Here is a 16,318-nt window from a genome sequence, read left to right on the forward strand (position 1 = left end):
GTCTGACAGCTGCAAGGGTCTCAGATTCAAGGACAGAGTGACTGGGAGGGGAGTTCTGGGCCTGGCCCTCTGACAGTGCAGACGGGGTTGCTGGGCCCTTCCCCAGAGTCCGTATTGTCAGGGCAGCCCCTGCCATCCATTGTCACGCTCCCCAGTTCCCCTGGCTGTCCCCTCCCCTTCCCTGACCTGCCCAGCACCAGGGAGTCAGACACCATGTGGCTTCTACCCCATGGCATTTGGCCAGAAGTCCCCCAGGGCTGGGGGACCCGCCCCAAAGGGCCCCCTGCTGGGTTCCGCCTCCTGCCACCCCAAGCCACCCTCCTCTACCTGCTAGGACCTACAGCACCAGCCAGCGGTGCCCTGCCAGAGGGCCAAGTGGATTCACTGCTTTCCATCATCTCCAGCCAGAGGGAGCGCTTCCGTGCCCGGAACCAAGAGCTCGAGGCCGTGAGTCACATCCTTCTCTCCCTGATGCTCCTTGGGCCCAAGGATACAGTGGGGGAACACACAGGCTTTCAGGAGAGATGCGGCACAGACCGTAAACCTCAGGGGGAAGAGATTTGTTCTGTGCAGTCAGGAAGGGCTTCCTGGAGGAGGTCATGCCACACTGGGCTTTGAAAGAAGACTCAGATGCTCACAGTAGAGGAGACACGGGGGCCAGTGAGCCAGAAGGGAGCATAGATCATTCCAGGCGAAACAAGTCACAGGCGAGTGCCCTCTTGCCAGGCTGGGGGACATGGCCTTCAATCTGCAGGGAGGGGCACCAAGGAAAGATTTAAGCCAGGCAGTGGCGCTGCAAGAATGCAGGGTGAGCCCGGCGCGGTGGCTCACGCCTGTAATCCCAACACTTTGGGAGGCTGAGGCAAGCGGATCACTTGAGGTCGGGAGTTGGAGACCAGCCTGGCCAACATGGTGAAACCCCGTCTCTACTAAAAATACAAAAATTAGCCGGGCGTGGTGGCAGGCGCCTGTAGTCCCAGCTACTTGGGAGGCTGAGGCAGGAGGATCGCTTGAACCTGGGAGGTAGAGGTTGCAGTGAGCCGATGAGATCGTACCACTGCACTCCAGCCTGTGTGACAGAGCAAGACTCCATCTCAAAAAAAAAAAAAAAAAAAAAATCCTTCCTTTTTAAGGCTGAATAATATTTTATTGTGCATAAGAGCACATTTTGTTTATCCATTCAGCTATTCATTTCCGTTGCTTCCACCTTTTGGCTGTGGGAAATAATTCTGCTATGAACATGGATGTATAAATATCTCTCCAAGTCTCTGCCTTCAATTCTTTTGGGTATCTACCCAGGAGTGATATTACTGGATCCTATGGTAATTCTATGTTTAACGTTTTTAGAGGACGCGTCATACTGCCATATACTTTTTTTGTACTGCTCAAGTTTTGGTTGTGTTTGTTTCTTGAGACGGAGTCTCGCTCTGTTGCCCAGGCTGGAGTGCGGTGGCACGATCCCGGCTCACTGCAACCTCCACCTCCCGGGTTCAAGCGATTCTTCTGCCTCAGCCTCCCGGGTAGCTGGGATTACAGGCATCTGCCATCACACCCAGCTAATTTTTGTATTTTTAGTAGAGACAGCGTTTCTCCATGTTGGCCAGGCTGGTCTCGAACTCCTGACCTCAGGTGATCTGCCCACCTCAGCCTCCTAAAGTGCTGGGATTACCGCGCTGGCCACTGCTTGAATTTTGAATAGTGTGAAAGAAACACTTATTCAAGCATTTGAATAAATTGAAAACTGAGATTCCATTTCACCTTGCCCTTAGATTGGCAAATATGAAAACCACACAGTGTGTGATTCCATGAATACGAAACATCCGGTATAGGCAAATCCATAGAGACAAAAAGGAGACTGCCGGTTACCAGGCAGTAGGGGAGGAGGGAATGGGGAGTGACTGCTGGCAGGTTTGGGGTTTCTTATTGAGGTGATTTTAAATGTTCTGGAATTAGGTAGTGGGGATGGTTGCATAACATTCTGAATACAAATGACCGAACTGTACATTTTGAAATGCTGATGTTTATGTTATAGGTATTATATCTCAATAATAGTTTTTAAAAGGCTAATACCAATGACAAAAAAAAGTGTGAAGAAATCTGACCAGGCATTGTGGCTCATGCCTGTAATCCAAGCACTTTGGGAGGCTGAAGTGGGAGGATTGCTTGAACCCAGGAGTTTGAGACCAGCCTGGGTAACGCAGTGAGACCCCGACTCTGCAAAAATAAAAAAGTAGCTGGGCATGGTGGTGCGAGCCTATAGTCCCAGCTACCTGGGAGGCTGAGATGGGAGGATCACTTCAGTCGGGAGGCTGAGGCTGCAGTGAGCTCTGGTCATGCCACTTTATTCTAGCCTGGGTGATAGAGCAAGACCTTGTCTCTAAAATATGTAGACAGCGGCCAGGCGCAGCAGCTCACACCTATAATCCCAACACTTTGGGAGGCAGAGGTGGGTGGATCACCTGAGATCAGGAGTTCGAGACCATCCTGAACAAAATGGTAAAACCCTGTCTTTACTAAATACAAAAAAAACTAGCCAGGCATGGTGGCACATGCCTGTAATCCCAGCTACTTCGGAGGCAGAGGCAGAAGAATTGCTTGAACCCGGGAGGCAGAGGTTGCAGTGAGCCGAGATTGACTGCGTCATTGCACTCCAGCCTGGGCAACAAGAGCGAAACTCCGTATCAAAAAAATAATAAAAATAAAAATAAAAAATAAAATAAAATATATAGACAGGGTCTTGCTCTGTCATATATTAAGGTTGATGCAAATGTAATCATGGTGTTTGCCATTACTTTTAAGGGCAAAAACCACGATTACATTTGCACCGACGTAATACATATGAAGAAACCTGACCCAAGATCCCTGACTTCTGCCTGGGGTGGGGCCGCAGTGGGGGAGGGGGCAGCTTTACAGAGTCAGGCAGGTCAAGGAGAAGGTTGTGGGCACAGAAGGCGCTCCAGGTAGACGGAGCAACACCTGTGCCTGCACCGAGGCCTCTCCCCCACCCCTTTCCTTGCCCCTCTCCCCATAGGAGAACCGCCTGGCCCAGCACACCCTCCAGGCCCTGCAGAGTGAGCTGGACAGCCTGCGCGCCGACAACATCAAGCTATTTGAGAAGATCAAGTTCCTGCAGAGCTACCCTGGCCGGGTGAGGGCCCTCCCCTGGCCTCAGCTGCAGGTGGACCAGGCAGGGAGAGAGAGGCCGATCAGGGCTCTGGAGGTGGGAGGGTCGGGGACCAAGACCTGCTGGGCAGCACTGGGCCCCAGAGGTCCCCTGAGGCCTTCCGACATCTTCCCACCCACCTGCCTGCTAGCTGCCCTCCCTAAGCCGGGAGAAACTCACAGAGTGGAGCTCCTGTCCAGATTCATTCATAAAAACTGGCCAGAAGGGCCAGGCATGGTGGCTCATGCCTGTCATCCCACCACTGTGGGAGGCCAAGGCGGGAGGATTGCCTGAGCTCAGAAGTTTGAGACCAGCCTGGCCAACATGGTGAAACCCCATCTCTACTAAAAATAATAAAAAAGTAGCCAGGCATGGTGGCGCATACCTGTAGTCCCAGCTACTCAGGAGGCTGAGGCAGGAGAATCGCTGGAACCCAGGAGGCAGAAGTTGCAGTGAGCCAAGATCACACCACTGCACTCCAGCCTGGGCAACAAGAGCGAAACTCCGTCTCAAAAATAAAATAAAATTAAATTAAATTAAATTAAATTAAAATAAATAATAAAATAAATAAAATAAAATAAAATAAAATACTAGCCAGAAGGGCCGGGCACGGTGGCTCATGCCTGTAATCCCAGCACTGTCAGACGCCGAGGCGGGTGGAGTTTGAGACCAGCCTGGCCGACATAGCGAAACCCCGTCTCTACTGAAAATACAAAAATTTGCCAGGCATCGTGGCACGTGCCTGTAGTCCCAGCTACTCAGGAGGCTGAGGTGGGAGGATCACTTGAGCCCAGGAGGTAGAGGCTGCAGTGAGCTGAGATCCAGCCACTACACTCCAGTCCAGATGACAGAGCAAGACCCTGCCTCCAAAAAATAAAAATAAATAGGCTGGGCATGGTGGCTCAGGCCTGTAATCCCAGCGGTTTGGGAGGCTGAGGCGGGCGGATCACTTGAGGTCAGGAGTTCCAGACCAGCCTGGCCAACATAGTGAAACCCCATCTCTACTAAAAATATAAAAATTAGCTGGGCGTGGTGTCATGCACCTGTAATCTCAGCTACTCAGGCGGCTAAGGCAGGAGAATCGCTTGAACCTGAGAGGTGGAGGTTGCAGTGAGCTGAGGTCACACCATTGCACTCCAGCCTGGGCGACAGAGTGAAACTCTGTCTCAAATAAATAAATAAGCAATAATAAAAAATGTAAACAGGATTTGGTCCACACTCCAAAAAGCAACCAAGAGAGTGGATCAGAAACTCACTTGCCGAGTTTTTCTGGGCTAGGGAGGCCTGTGCGTAGCTTCTCTCAGACCCCAGGCCTCCCAGGGACCACCCCGTGCCAGGAAACCCTTTCTATGAGTGAGAGAAGAGCGTGGGGCACAGTGGGGCAGGGATTCATCTCTCCCCCTCCCTTTGGGGCCCAGCAGCCACCAGCCCCGTCCCCACCCATCAGAGCCGCTCCTTGGCCACCAGAGGGCACTCAGACTCTGCAAACCAGCCTGGCTCTGGGTGGCCAGCTGGGGGGCGTCTCCTCTCCCAGCTGCCTGCCGGCCCGCATGACCACCCCACACTCCCAGCAAACCCACCTTCCTGCACCTGCGCCCGGCCCTACCTGGGCCTCAGTTCCCCATCTGTGCCCAGAGGCACTGTGGCCCTGACCCCATGGGTAACTCCATGCCCCTGTGGCAGGAGGCACCAGCCACATTCACGTTGTCACCCCAGCACCCTCTCCTCCCACCTCTGGGATCTAGGGCTCCCTCCCCCACTTCCCTTTTTTGCAGATGAGGAAACTGAGGCTCCCCTGGGCTCCTGCCCTTCCCGCTGGGCCCCAAGGCACTGACTGGGTCTCTTCCCCTCCCTGTCTGTGCAGGGCAGCGGCAGTGATGACACGGAGCTGCGGTACTCGTCCCAGTACGAGGAGCGCCTGGACCCCTTCTCCTCCTTCAGCAAGCGGGTTCGTGAGCCCAGCCTGGGCAGGGGAGGGGAGGGGCCTCAGCCCAGGGAAGCCCCCATCACCTGGCCCCCATCCCTGAGCACTCGGCCTTCCGTGGCTCCCCTCGTCTGGGTGCTCTCGGCCAGCCTTGCCACACCAGCCCTGCACACTCTGGCCCCTCAGGCCAGGAGCCCCCCCAAGACAGCCTCCCCACCGCTTCAGTGCAATGTAGCCCCAGGGCCCATTCAGGAACACCTGCCGACGGCTACCTGAGGGTGTGTGGCAGTGACCAGGTTAACCTGGAGTGCATTTAGGGGACAGGCAGACAAGGAAAAACCAGTTACAGCTCCCAGAGTCAGGCGATCCATGGTGGGGACCCCACCCTACAACTCCCCTCCCCCACCCAGACTGCAGAAGCTCTGCCCGTGGAGAACTTTCCCGTGGGCAGAATGGGCGGCTGCAGAGGCGGGGAGGGGCTCTCACAGATGTCAGGGGAGTCCAGAATGTCACACTGAGTAGACTGTGCACCCAGGGAAGCCCCTGGCAGCACCCTGGCAGCCCCCTGGGGGTCTGCAAGAACAGCAGGCAGGGTGTCCTGTGGCTGGCCAGGCCCTGCTCTCTGCCACAAGCCAGGGCCTGTGAGGTCCTCTGGGGTCCTTTCCTGATTGTCCCTCCCTGTGCAGGAGCGGCAGAGGAAGTACCTGAGCCTGAGTCCCTGGGACAAGGCCACCCTCAGCATGGTGAGTCCCTGCCCCTACCCGCCCCTTCCCCGGACAGGCCTGAGCCTCTGTCTCCAGGCACCTCTTCACCTGCCCTACAGCCCAGGCTGGAGGAGCCGCCTGCCCTGCCAAGAGTGGCTGTGTGATCTGGGACAGGGTCTCTCCCCTTCCCGGGCAGATCCTCTGAGATCATGGTTCACAGCGTGGTTCTGAACTGGGCTGTAGCGGGGGCCATTCCTCAGAATTCCTGCAGCCTAGAGTCAGGCGTGGTGGCTCACTCCTGTCATCCCAGCACTTTGGGAGGTGGGAGGATTGCTTGAGCCCAGGAGTTCGAGACCAGCCTGGGCAACACAGTAAGACCCTGTCTCTACAAAAAATAAAATTAGCCAGGCGCAGTGGTGTGCACCTGTAGTCCCAGCTACTCAGGAGGCTGACGGAGGAGGATCACTTGAGCCTAGGAAGTCAAGGCTACAGTGAGCTATAACCACTACATTCCAGCCTGGGCAACCTTGTCTCAAAAAAATGTTTTTAAAGAATTCCAGTGGCCGGGCATGGTGGCTCACGCCTGTAATCTCAGCACTTTGGGAGGCCGAGGTGGGCGGATCACCTGAGGTCTGGAGTTCGAGACCAGCCGGGCCAACATGGTGAAACCCCATCTCTACTAAAAATACAAAAATTATCTGGGTGTGGTGGCGCTCGCCTGTAATTCCAGCTACTCAGGAGGTTGAGGCAGGAGAATCACTTGAACCCAGGAGGCGGAGGTTGCAGTGAGCCAAGATCGTACCACTACACTCCAGCCTGGGCGACAGAGGGAGACTCCGTCTCAAAAAAAAAAAAAAGAATTCCAGCAGCCCATGTCCCTGGCCCATAATGGTGGAATGGGGGCCCCAGCTTCCTGTCCCTTCCCTCCTCTTGCCACCCTAGGGCCCTTTCTGTGAAGCCCAGGCAGCCCTGCAGGGGTGGGTGAGGCCGGCCCCATCCCCACTCACCCCTCACCCCTTCCTTGCTCCCAGGGGCGTCTGGTTCTCTCCAACAAGATGGCGCGCACCATCGGCTTCTTCTACACACTGTTCCTGCACTGCCTGGTCTTCCTGGTGAGTGTGCACACGGGTGGGCCAGGGACACATTCACCACCCCCAGCCCTGACCTCCAGGGCAGCAGGGGCCTGTTACGGTGGCCTGGCCCCTGGGCCTACCCCAAGCTGCATCTCAAGCTTGCGGCCACGCCTCTCCCCTTTGAGAGCCTTGGCCCACCCCAGGGACAAGAAGGACCCACCCCATTGGGACCTCTGGCCAGGGCACCAGCCAGGCCGCTCTGTGAAAAAGGCCTGGCTGATTGCCTCTGGGACTGGTCCCAGAGGGGCTTCGTAGGAAGAAGGGATGGAGTGGGAAGGGAGCAGGTCTAATGAACTCCACCAAGGGACAGTCACGAAGGCTGCACAGGGAAGGGGCGTCTTGAACTAACCTCCTCAGCTGTGGAGGTGGCATTCTAGTTAATGGATAAGGGCCTCCATGTCTGCCAAGTTGGGGGAGAGGAGGGGTGGAAGGCTGTGTCTCTGGAAGGATCCAGCCTTGGGGACTCCTGTCCCCAGCACAGTCAAGATGGCCCCTACAGGGCTAACCTGGGCTCAAGTTCTGACCCCAGGGCCCAGGAGGTCCTGGCCCTTCCAAGGGTTGGCCCACAGTATTAGAGGCGGTGCCTCCGTGTCTGGGCCCATCTGACCATCTGCAGAAACAGTCGGCGCAGGAGCATGTCTAAGGCCACCCGCCCCGGAGCCTGGGGCTCAAGAACCTTTATGTTCCATGCCAGGCCCAGGGGCCACGGGTGGGCTGCAGGGGTGGCCTTGAGGCGAATGGGCAGCTCACCGTGTCTCCACCTGGCCAGGTGCTCTACAAGCTGGCATGGAGCGAGAGCATGGAGAGGGACTGTGCCACCTTCTGTGCCAAGAAGTGAGGACCCCCACTTGGGCCCCCCCTCAGCCCCACAGCGAGCTCCCAGCACCCCCCGCAACACCCCCGAGTTCCTGCCGCATGTCCCCCACTCCTTAGCCCTCCATCACAGCCCCCCATTCTGGCCCTCCCCCTATCCCTACTCCTGGTGTCCACTACCCGCCAGCCCCACCCCATCACATGGTACACACCCCCCTTCCCCAACACACACACTTGGCCTCAGCAAAGCTTCCCGTGTCCCCCAGGTTCGCCGACCACCTGCACAAGTTCCACGAGAATGACAACGGGGCGGCGGCTGGTGACTTGTGGCAGTGATACCCCGGGGCCTCCCCCGTGACAGTGTTGGCTGTACCTCCACCCCGACTGCTCAGTGCATCTAATCACTTAGACTCCCCTGAAGAATCCCCCATGGAAACTGCCCTTATCTGCTGTCCAGCAGCTGCCAGAGGCCCCAGGTCCCCTTGGGTCCCCTTGAAAGAATGTCTCGGTCACATCAGGCCCGCTAGGACCAGAGAGCCAGCCCCCAATGCCCGGCCAGGCTAAGCCGCAGAGACCCTCTCAGCCCCCACCTCAGGCTAGGGCTCTGCCCGCAGCCTGACCTCTAGCCCTGGTGGCAGAGGTCCCTCAGCTGCGAGGCTGATTGGGTGACCACCCATTCCAGCTGCGGTTAATCCAGCTTGGGCCTGTCTGCACTGCGATCCTCTTGGGCTCTCCTAGGATCCCCCCATGCCCCGTAAGAGGTGGAAGGCGCTTCCTTCCAGGACAGCAGGCTTTGAGTCCAGCACCCCCAGCCTGCCTTTGCCACCGGCCCCACCCTGCAGAGTATATGAGGCTTGACAGAGTCTGCCTCCTCCCCCACTGCACCCCAAGAGAGAGAGCCCCAGCCAGCAGAACAGTTTCTATTACTCGCTCCCTGCCCCCAGACCCACGTGATTTCTGCTGTCTTCTTTAGCAAGATATTCTGGTTTCTAGATAAGGAAGAGTCTCTAATGAGCCCCGGAGCCCCAGTCTCTTCAGACTCATGGATTGGTCTGAGGGGTCTGAACGTCTCCTAGCCAATCAGAACTGGCTGTGGACCACCCTAGCACGGCCACCTCTCAGGGCCACTGGCAGGCCTTCCTGAGTTAGATTTGTAGTTGCATATTTAGCTTTGCACATTTGAAATAAACCACAGTTGCAGCCACCCTGGTGCCCTGTGCTCTGGGACGCTGGAGGGACTGGAGGCTGGTGGGGACGCCTGCGGTGCCACCCCTGGGAGCTGGAGCTGGGGGCTGGCCTCACAGCTGGGCACACAGAACATTCCTCCCCCTCTTCTCATCTCCAGGAATTCCATGAGTACGTTCAGAGCTCTGCTGAAACCCAGATCCAGTGTCTGAGTGCTTTTGAGAGGACAAGTAGCACCATCAAAAAGAGAAACCCATTCCTTTATTCAAAAACCACCCGGGGCCAGGCGCGGTGGCTCACACCCGTAATCCCAGCACTTTGGGAGGCCGAGGCAGGTGGATCACTTGAGGTCAGGAGTTCGTGACCAGCCTGGCCAACATGATGAAACGCTGTCTCTACCAAAAATACAAAAATTAGGCGGGCATGGTGGCGCATGCCTGTAATCCCAGCTACTCAGGAGGGTGAGGCAGGAGAATCGTTTGAACCCGGGAGGCGGAGGTTGCAGTGAGCCAAGATCGTGCCAGTGCACTCCAGCCTGGGAAACAGAGTGAGACTCCATCTCAAAAAAAAAAAAAAAACCACCTGTCAGGCTGTGGTTGGGTGTATGACGTGTCTTGGTCCACGTCAGTTCCTGGGGAATCTCTGCTTCCCTTTCTGTGCTCCCCTTTCCCATGGGCCCCCACCTGCCAGGGGCTGCAGAGCCCATGCCCATCAATCCCCCTGAGCACCAGCCTCGCATGGGAGCCCCCCTGAGCCACAGGTTCTGGGCCACCTCACCTCCAGCCCAGCCTCGGATGGAGGAGCGCATTCTCTGGGTCTGGAGTGGGTGCATTAACCCATTGTCCAGGCATCACAAGACTGGCTACAAACCCAGGTCCCCCACTGCAGCCCACCAGGCCAGGGTCTCCTGTGCTACCTCTGTCTCCATTTTAGTTCTGAACAGTCTAAAGCGTGTGTATCCAGGGGCCTTTCTTTGGGGTCCCAGTCCCAGCACCCCTCATCTCCCCTATGAGGACTTCCTCCAAGCCCCTCAAGCCTCCTGCCCTCAGGGACCCATGATGGACCTTTCCTCCCCGACCCTCATTCCTATCCCCAGCGAGGTGACAGCTGCTCTTGGCCAACCACGCCCCCTCCACCCCCACAGCCACTTCCACATCTCCATCAGTTCCTCCTTGTGGGTCCGAGGCGCTCTGCCGCCGGCCCCTCCTCGCTTCCTCCTCCCTGGGGATGGATCCAAGCTATTGTCCTGCCCATGGCTTTCCATCTCAGGACCCTCTCTGGCCACTATCATCCCAGCAGTGGAGTTCAGCCCACTACTCTGAACCAGGTTAGTCCACCGCGGGTCAGGCTCTCCCCCCTCCCGGGAGGGTGGAGACCACAACCAGGCCATTTATGGAGCTTCCCTTTCTCCCACTCTCGGACACCCCCTCCTCCCCTTTCCCGGCCGCATTCATAGGTGTCCTGGTTCCCAGCCAGGCGTGCAGGCCTGTGTGCAGCTCCGATCGAGGCCTGGCGCACTGCCGAAGCTTTCATTAAAGTGTCTGCTGGCCTGGTCCTGCGGAGGGAACAGAGCGGAGATGTGGGGCAGCAAAGGGGCCTGCCTGGCTTCCGTGCCCCCGTGGAGGGCAGCACGGGGGTTCTGGGCAGCAGGTGAGGGCCCTGTCCCCTCCACCTTCAACTCTGGAAGCCCCACCTTTCCATCCCTAAGAAGGGTTTGATAAAAGCCCTTGTCTGTCCAGCCTCCTGGGAAATTAGAGATGGGAAATGGCTCTGGGAAAAGTCAGAGGTCAGTTTGGGCCCAGGAGGGCGACAGATGGAGGCAGCTCCGGCTGGCAAGGAGACCAGGACAGAACTGCCAGAGGTGGGGGCAGGGGACAAGGAGGGAGATGAGAGGAGAAGACACCCAGGGATCCCCCCTGCTATCTCTAGGAGCAAGACTACTGTCTTCTCTGAGCGGCCCCTTCCACACCTCTGCCCCCACCGAAGCCCTCCCTCCCCTCTCAGACCCCTTCCAGGCCTGCTGAGCCCCCTGCACCTCTTTCAGGAAGCCTCCCAGAGCCCCCGCGCCGTGCCCTCAGCACCAGGGGTCAGGCTACAAGTGCCCCGCAAAGCCCAGCGGGACTGTTTCCTTAGCCCCACTGGTCTCTGCCCTAACGCAGGCGAGTTCTGGAGCCAGGCAGGGGTGAGCGAGGTGCCAGGGCTGTGGCCCCTCATCGCCCCTCTATGATCTCTGACACCTCTCCGAGTGGCATCAGGCCCCCATCACAGCGAAGGCTGCGTGGTGGGGGCACTGCGCTCAGGGGGGCCGTCCCACCCTGTGGCCCGGGGGCGATTTCCCGCACCGGAGGGCTGCAGGGAGGGGGCGTGGAGGCGCCCTCGGGATTTATGAGAACCAGGCGTCGACTTCCTCCGTTGCGACATCCAGGCCTCCTCGAGGCTCCCATTGTCCCCGCTGCGGAGGGTCTGGCCACAGCGGCGGCTCCCGCGAAGCACCCGTCAGCGAGGGGCGCTTCCAGGGCGTCCGCGTCCCATACACCCGCCACGCAGGACATTCCCCCGGCCCCACGCGCCGCGCTCCCGGGGCCACCACCACCACCCTGGGCTCGAGGAGTGGCCTCCGCGAGGAGGAGTGGGAGTCCCGCGCCTGGCCTGGGGCCGGCTCGGCGACATGGGGACCCCCGCCCAGATGGGGCGACTCGGAGCCGGCTCCTAACCCCTCTCTCCGGGCCCCAGGGCCGGGCAGTCTCGGCACCGCAGCTGCGGGGAGCCAGCAAGCACCGGCCACCGGCGCCGCTCGGGCTCAGCGGATGGCCGGGGGCGCGGCGGGGGCGGGGCCTGAGCGGCGCAAGTGGGGGCGGGCGGGGCGGGGATCACAGCGGGGACGGGGGCGGGGCCATGACGCGCGAGGGGGGGCGGGGCCGGGGCTCGCGGCGGGGGCGGGGGCGGGGCGGGGCGGGGCGGGGGCGGGGCGGGGGCGGGGCGGGGGCGGGGCGGGGGCGGGGCCGGAGCCGGGAGGCGCGCGCCTTGCGGGCGGGGGGCGCGCCGCGCGGGGCTGGGCTCGGAGCGCGCGGAGCTCGGCTGCCAGAGAGCCGCGCGGGGGACGCGCCAGGACCGCGAGGAGCGCACGAGCCTTCGAGGCGGTGAACGAGGGAGGGAGCAGCCGCCACCGTCGCCAGCTCGCTCCCGGAGGGAGCCCAGTCCGCCGCGGGCCATGAGCCACCGGGCCCGGGGAGCCCGGCCGCGGTCCGGACAGCGCTCAGCCGGCGCCCCAGCCCGCTCGGCCGCAGCTGCGCGCCTGTAGGTATGGCCTCCTTATATCCCGTTCCTCGCTCCCTGGTCCTTCCCCTGGGACCCCTGTCTGTCCCCGGGGACGTGCGCTGTGTGCGCACCGCTGCCCGGAGGAGAGCGGCCGCACGCGCCTCAGTCCGCGCGTGTCGTCTTTGTGTGCGCGGGTGGGAGGGAGGAGGGCGCGCGAGGGAGGGGACGCGCCCCCGGCTGGATCGGCTCCCCGATCCCCATCCCGGGCGGGGCGGGGAGGGGAGCCTCTGGAGGGGCCGAGCCGCCTCTGGAGCAGCTGCGCCCCCGCCCCCTGCTAGGGCCCCGGCCGGGTAGTGGGGCGAGAGCAGCCGGGCCCTTAGAGGAGGGGTCTCTGGTTGGGGGAGGGGGTGCCCAGGTCTCTTCCCTACGCTGGGAGCGCTGGGAGGGTGCGTCAACCTAGAATGAGGGTGAGGGCCACGGGGTGGGATCGGGGAGGACCTCCTCCAGGCCACAGTCTCTGGGCAGGCACGCCCTCCCTTTGGCCCAGGCCCCCCTTTCTCGACCCGCCCAGCCGGGGAGCTCCCCGGAACCCCCGATTGCGGGGAGGATCGTGGAGGGTGCCCAGGAGGCCGGCGCCTTTAAGAAGGGGCGGGTTCGTGCCCTCCATTCAGGCCCTTGGGCCTCGGCCATTGATGAACCTGCGGGCAGCGCGGGCCGGAACCGCGCCAGCCCAGCGGGCTGAGGCCGGGCAGAGGCAGGGACGCATCCTGGGCCCCTGCAGCCCCGAAGTGGGGGCCTTCAGGGAGGGAAGTCTGCAGTGACTGGAGCCTCTCAGGAGCCACGCAAGGCAGACCGGGCAGCCCCAGGCGAGACCCTGAGCACGAATAAGCCAGGATCTACGTGCACTTCGAGCTAGTGCAAGGGAGAGCCTCAGGCTAGGCTGTCAGACCTGGGTGGAGCCCTACCAATGCCCCCGAGCCAACATCACCTACCCTGTAAAATGGGATGGTGCTGCCTGCCTCCTGGCTAAGGGACCGGCAACTCCCGGCAGGAATTGCGTCCCAGAGTCAGGTCCCTGGAGCTCCTCTGGGAGGACTGGGGGCAGGGGGTGTGGTTTCCCCAAGAGGTTTTGACTGCCTCTTGAGCTGAAGCCCCCCTACTCTGTCCCACCTTGAACTCTTCCAACCTCTTCCCTCCTGGCCTCCTCGCTCCACGCAGGAAGAGGTTGGGAGAGTGACCTAGAACTTTTCAGCTCCAGGAACTTTGGGAGAGGTCTGGTGGTGGCGGTGGTGGCACTTCTTTTAGGCTAGTGTGGATCAGGGCATTTTTGGGGGTCTCAGAGACAGTTTCCCGCCAGCTACTTCCTTAGAGGTCTGTCCCAACAACATACAAGAACAGCCCCACCCCGTGGCAGGCCGGCTTCTGATGCTGCTTGGTTGAATGCTTCTGGGTAATCAAGGGTTAATGCGCACGCTTTTCTTTTTACCCTTGTGAAAAATCTGTCTAAAGTGTCTAAACCCCTCTTCCCTACTTAATGTGAGTCTCCTAGGGAGGACTTCTGTACAAATACCCAGGGGTGGCCTTCCCTTGGGGGTCTTGGAAGTGGGATCTCCACCCAAGTGATCCTGGGCCTCCCAGGGCTGAGCTTTTGGTTTCAAACTTACTTGTGCCAAGCTAAGGGCATCAGGGTCGCTGTTCGTGTCATCTTTACAACAACCCTGTGGGTTTAGTGCTATTATTATCCCCACACACTTAGGGAAGGGAGGTGACTGGCCCAAAGTCCCGCAGTCAACAAGCCAGGCCTCCCAACCACTGCTCTCTGACAAGAGGCTGGCACTTCTTGCCCTGCCTACCCAGCCTGGGTTGCAAGGAATTGGGGGTTTAGGGGCTTCAGACCTCCTGGCTGCTGTCTTCCTGGGGCTACGCTCATTCTTACTGTCCAAGTGAGGCCAGGGGACTGGTCAGAGCCCTGGGTCCTGGGGAGGTTTCTCTTCCCCGCTCACCTGGCTGGGTGCTGTTTTATGGCTATGCTGTGTCTAGGGGGATAGCAGGTGTGACCCCTCAACACGAGGTCACAGCCCACACCTGTTTGGGCAGAGCAAAGCAGGGCATCGCTGTGTGGGCGTGCAGCATCTTTTGGTTCCTCTGGGTGAAGCAGGGTTTGGGCCCCATTCTCCACATACTTCCGGGCCATCTGAGGGTAGCGCCCACCTGCGGGGTGGGGAGGACAGCCAGCCAGGAGCTCACGGTCTGGTGGAAGAGACAGGCCACAGCCATGCGGTGTGGTGGAGGGGCAGGGGGCAAGGGTGGAGGTGGGGACAGGATCAAGGGGCGTTCCCGAAGCCTCTGTGGGCTTGGGGGCCTGCCTGCTATTGGGGCAGAACAGGGGAAGTAGGCAGTGCCTGGCTGGGTGCTGAGGCTCTGTGCAGAGGACAGGCAGGAATTGGAGGAAGAGGATGTATTCGAACTTGGATGTGGTGAGTTTGAGGTACCTGGAGATCAGCCAGGCTGGGAGTTGAGCTCAGAGAAAAGCCCAGGGAAGCTTTATTAGCACCTGTAGTCCCCAGAGTTCGGGGATGCTCAGATCTTAGGGGTGCCACCAGAGGTCTCAGGAGGCACTGGTATGAGTGTCCTGGAAAAGCCAGAAGGCAGCTGGGTGGGATGAGTTGGTGAGGGGCACTAAGGGGGTATCCTGCAGGTTTAGGGGGCTGGGCCAGGGCCCATGTGAGACTTATGACACTGGGGGAGTGGAAGGGGCTGAGTGTCTCAGGCCAGAGCTGGAGATGGGGGGGAACCTCTGCTGTGCAACCCCAGAAAGGCAGGGTGGGGTGGGAGTAACCAGGGCCGGTGCAGCTGGAACCAGCCCAGCCTGCCCTCCACCTGCAGAGCCCATCCAGGAACTGTCCAGCACTGGGCGCTCCTGAAGGAGGCTGAGTCTGCCTCTTGAGCCCACAGGCCCTGGCTTAGCTTGTTGTCCTGGCCCCCACTCCCTGCTCATCTGACCCCCACTTCCTGCAGAGCCCAGCTGTGGATTCCCCTACCCCCACCCAGCCACTCATAGTGCCCCATCCTCTAAAGGTAGTCATTTCCTTTCCTGAAACAGGGATTCAGTCTTCCCACTCTGCCCTTGGAAGCGGAGTTCCCCAGAAACAGGTCTCAGAAAGGGACCAGCCTGGAACTTGGCTCCCTACCCCCTTTTTTTTTTTTTAATTTTTTTGAGACAGAGTCTTACTCTGTCGACCAGGCTGGAGTGCAGTGGCGTGCAATCTCAGCTCCCTGCAACCTCCACCTCTGGGGTTCAAGCAATTCTCATGCCTCAGCCTTCTAAGTAGCTGGGGTTACAGGTGTGCACCACCATGCCTGGCTAATTTTTGTATTTTTAGTAGAGATGGGGTTTCAACGTGTTGGCCAGGCTGGTCTCAAACTCCTGACCTCAAGTGATCCACCCACCTTGGCCTCCCAAAGTGCTGGGATTACAGGTGTGAGCCACTGCACCTGGCCTCCCCTTTTGTCCATTCCACGCCAGACCCCTCCCACCTGGCGCCTGACACACAGTGGGAGCTCACCACTTCGTGGTGGCCAGAGCATGGTGGGTGACAGTCACCTCCCTCCCCAGAACCCCATTTCTTCATCTCTACATTGGAGAAACAACTCTTTCTTACAGGGAAGATGTGGGGAGAAGGGTTTTAACAGGGCCATGGCCCACTGAAATGTGGTTTCTAGAACGCTGACCTTGGCCACACTGGAGCCTGGGTTTATGTGTTGGGGCAGTGGGTACCTCTGCAGCCGCCTGCACGAGCAGTTGGAGGAAAAGGGAATGAATAGAGCTGTGATTTTTAAACAAATTGCTTATTTAATCTTCATGACAGCCCCTTGAGGTTGGTACTGCCGTCACCTCCATCTTAACAGATGGGGAAACTGAGGCTGCAGAGTCCGAGGGGTCATTTCACGGGGTAGCAGGGCAGCTGGGATCCAAACCCAGACAGTCTGACTCCAGATCTCAGACTTTTAACACTGTCCCAGTGTGTCAAATGACCAGAGGTGACCATAGGGAGACGCCCAGGCAGTGGGGCTCCCTTTGCTGGGGAACAGCTGTCAAATGCAACTGTGGGAACCCCTGGGACTGAGGGTCTGCAGG

General features: G+C 59.4%; 2 protein-coding genes across 7 annotated transcripts in view; both read left to right on the top strand.

The window, feature by feature from the left end:
• The window catches only part of CUX1 (cut like homeobox 1), a 467,346-nt gene extending 458,405 nt beyond the window's left edge, over positions 1-8,941 (top strand). For all 3 annotated transcript variants that reach the window (XM_024249255.3, NM_001135473.2, XM_054558826.2), the window contains exons 17-23: positions 335-447; positions 3,032-3,148; positions 5,028-5,111; positions 5,774-5,830; positions 6,823-6,903; positions 7,694-7,758; positions 8,004-8,941. In XM_024249255.3, coding sequence (XP_024105023.1) covers positions 335-447; positions 3,032-3,148; positions 5,028-5,111; positions 5,774-5,830; positions 6,823-6,903; positions 7,694-7,758; positions 8,004-8,073 — 587 coding nt within the window. In that variant the 3' untranslated portion in view covers positions 8,074-8,941. The remainder of the gene's footprint in view (positions 1-334; positions 448-3,031; positions 3,149-5,027; positions 5,112-5,773; positions 5,831-6,822; positions 6,904-7,693; positions 7,759-8,003) is intronic.
• Positions 8,942-9,045: 104 nt separating this feature from the next.
• The window catches only part of SH2B2 (SH2B adaptor protein 2), a 36,428-nt gene continuing 29,155 nt past the window's right edge, over positions 9,046-16,318 (top strand). For 2 of the 4 annotated variants that reach the window (XM_002817805.4, XM_054560329.2), the window contains exon 1: positions 9,046-10,249. In XM_002817805.4, the coding sequence (XP_002817851.3) occupies positions 10,150-10,249 (100 nt within the window). In that variant the 5' untranslated portion in view covers positions 9,046-10,149. Of the gene's footprint in view, positions 10,250-11,952; positions 12,224-16,318 lie in introns of those variants that run through there. The other 2 variants (XM_054560332.1, XM_054560330.2) reach the window with 2 other exon arrangements.

Source organism: Pongo abelii, chromosome 6 (assembly GCF_028885655.2).
Source record: "Pongo abelii isolate AG06213 chromosome 6, NHGRI_mPonAbe1-v2.0_pri, whole genome shotgun sequence".
NCBI lineage: Eukaryota > Metazoa > Chordata > Mammalia > Primates > Hominidae > Pongo > Pongo abelii.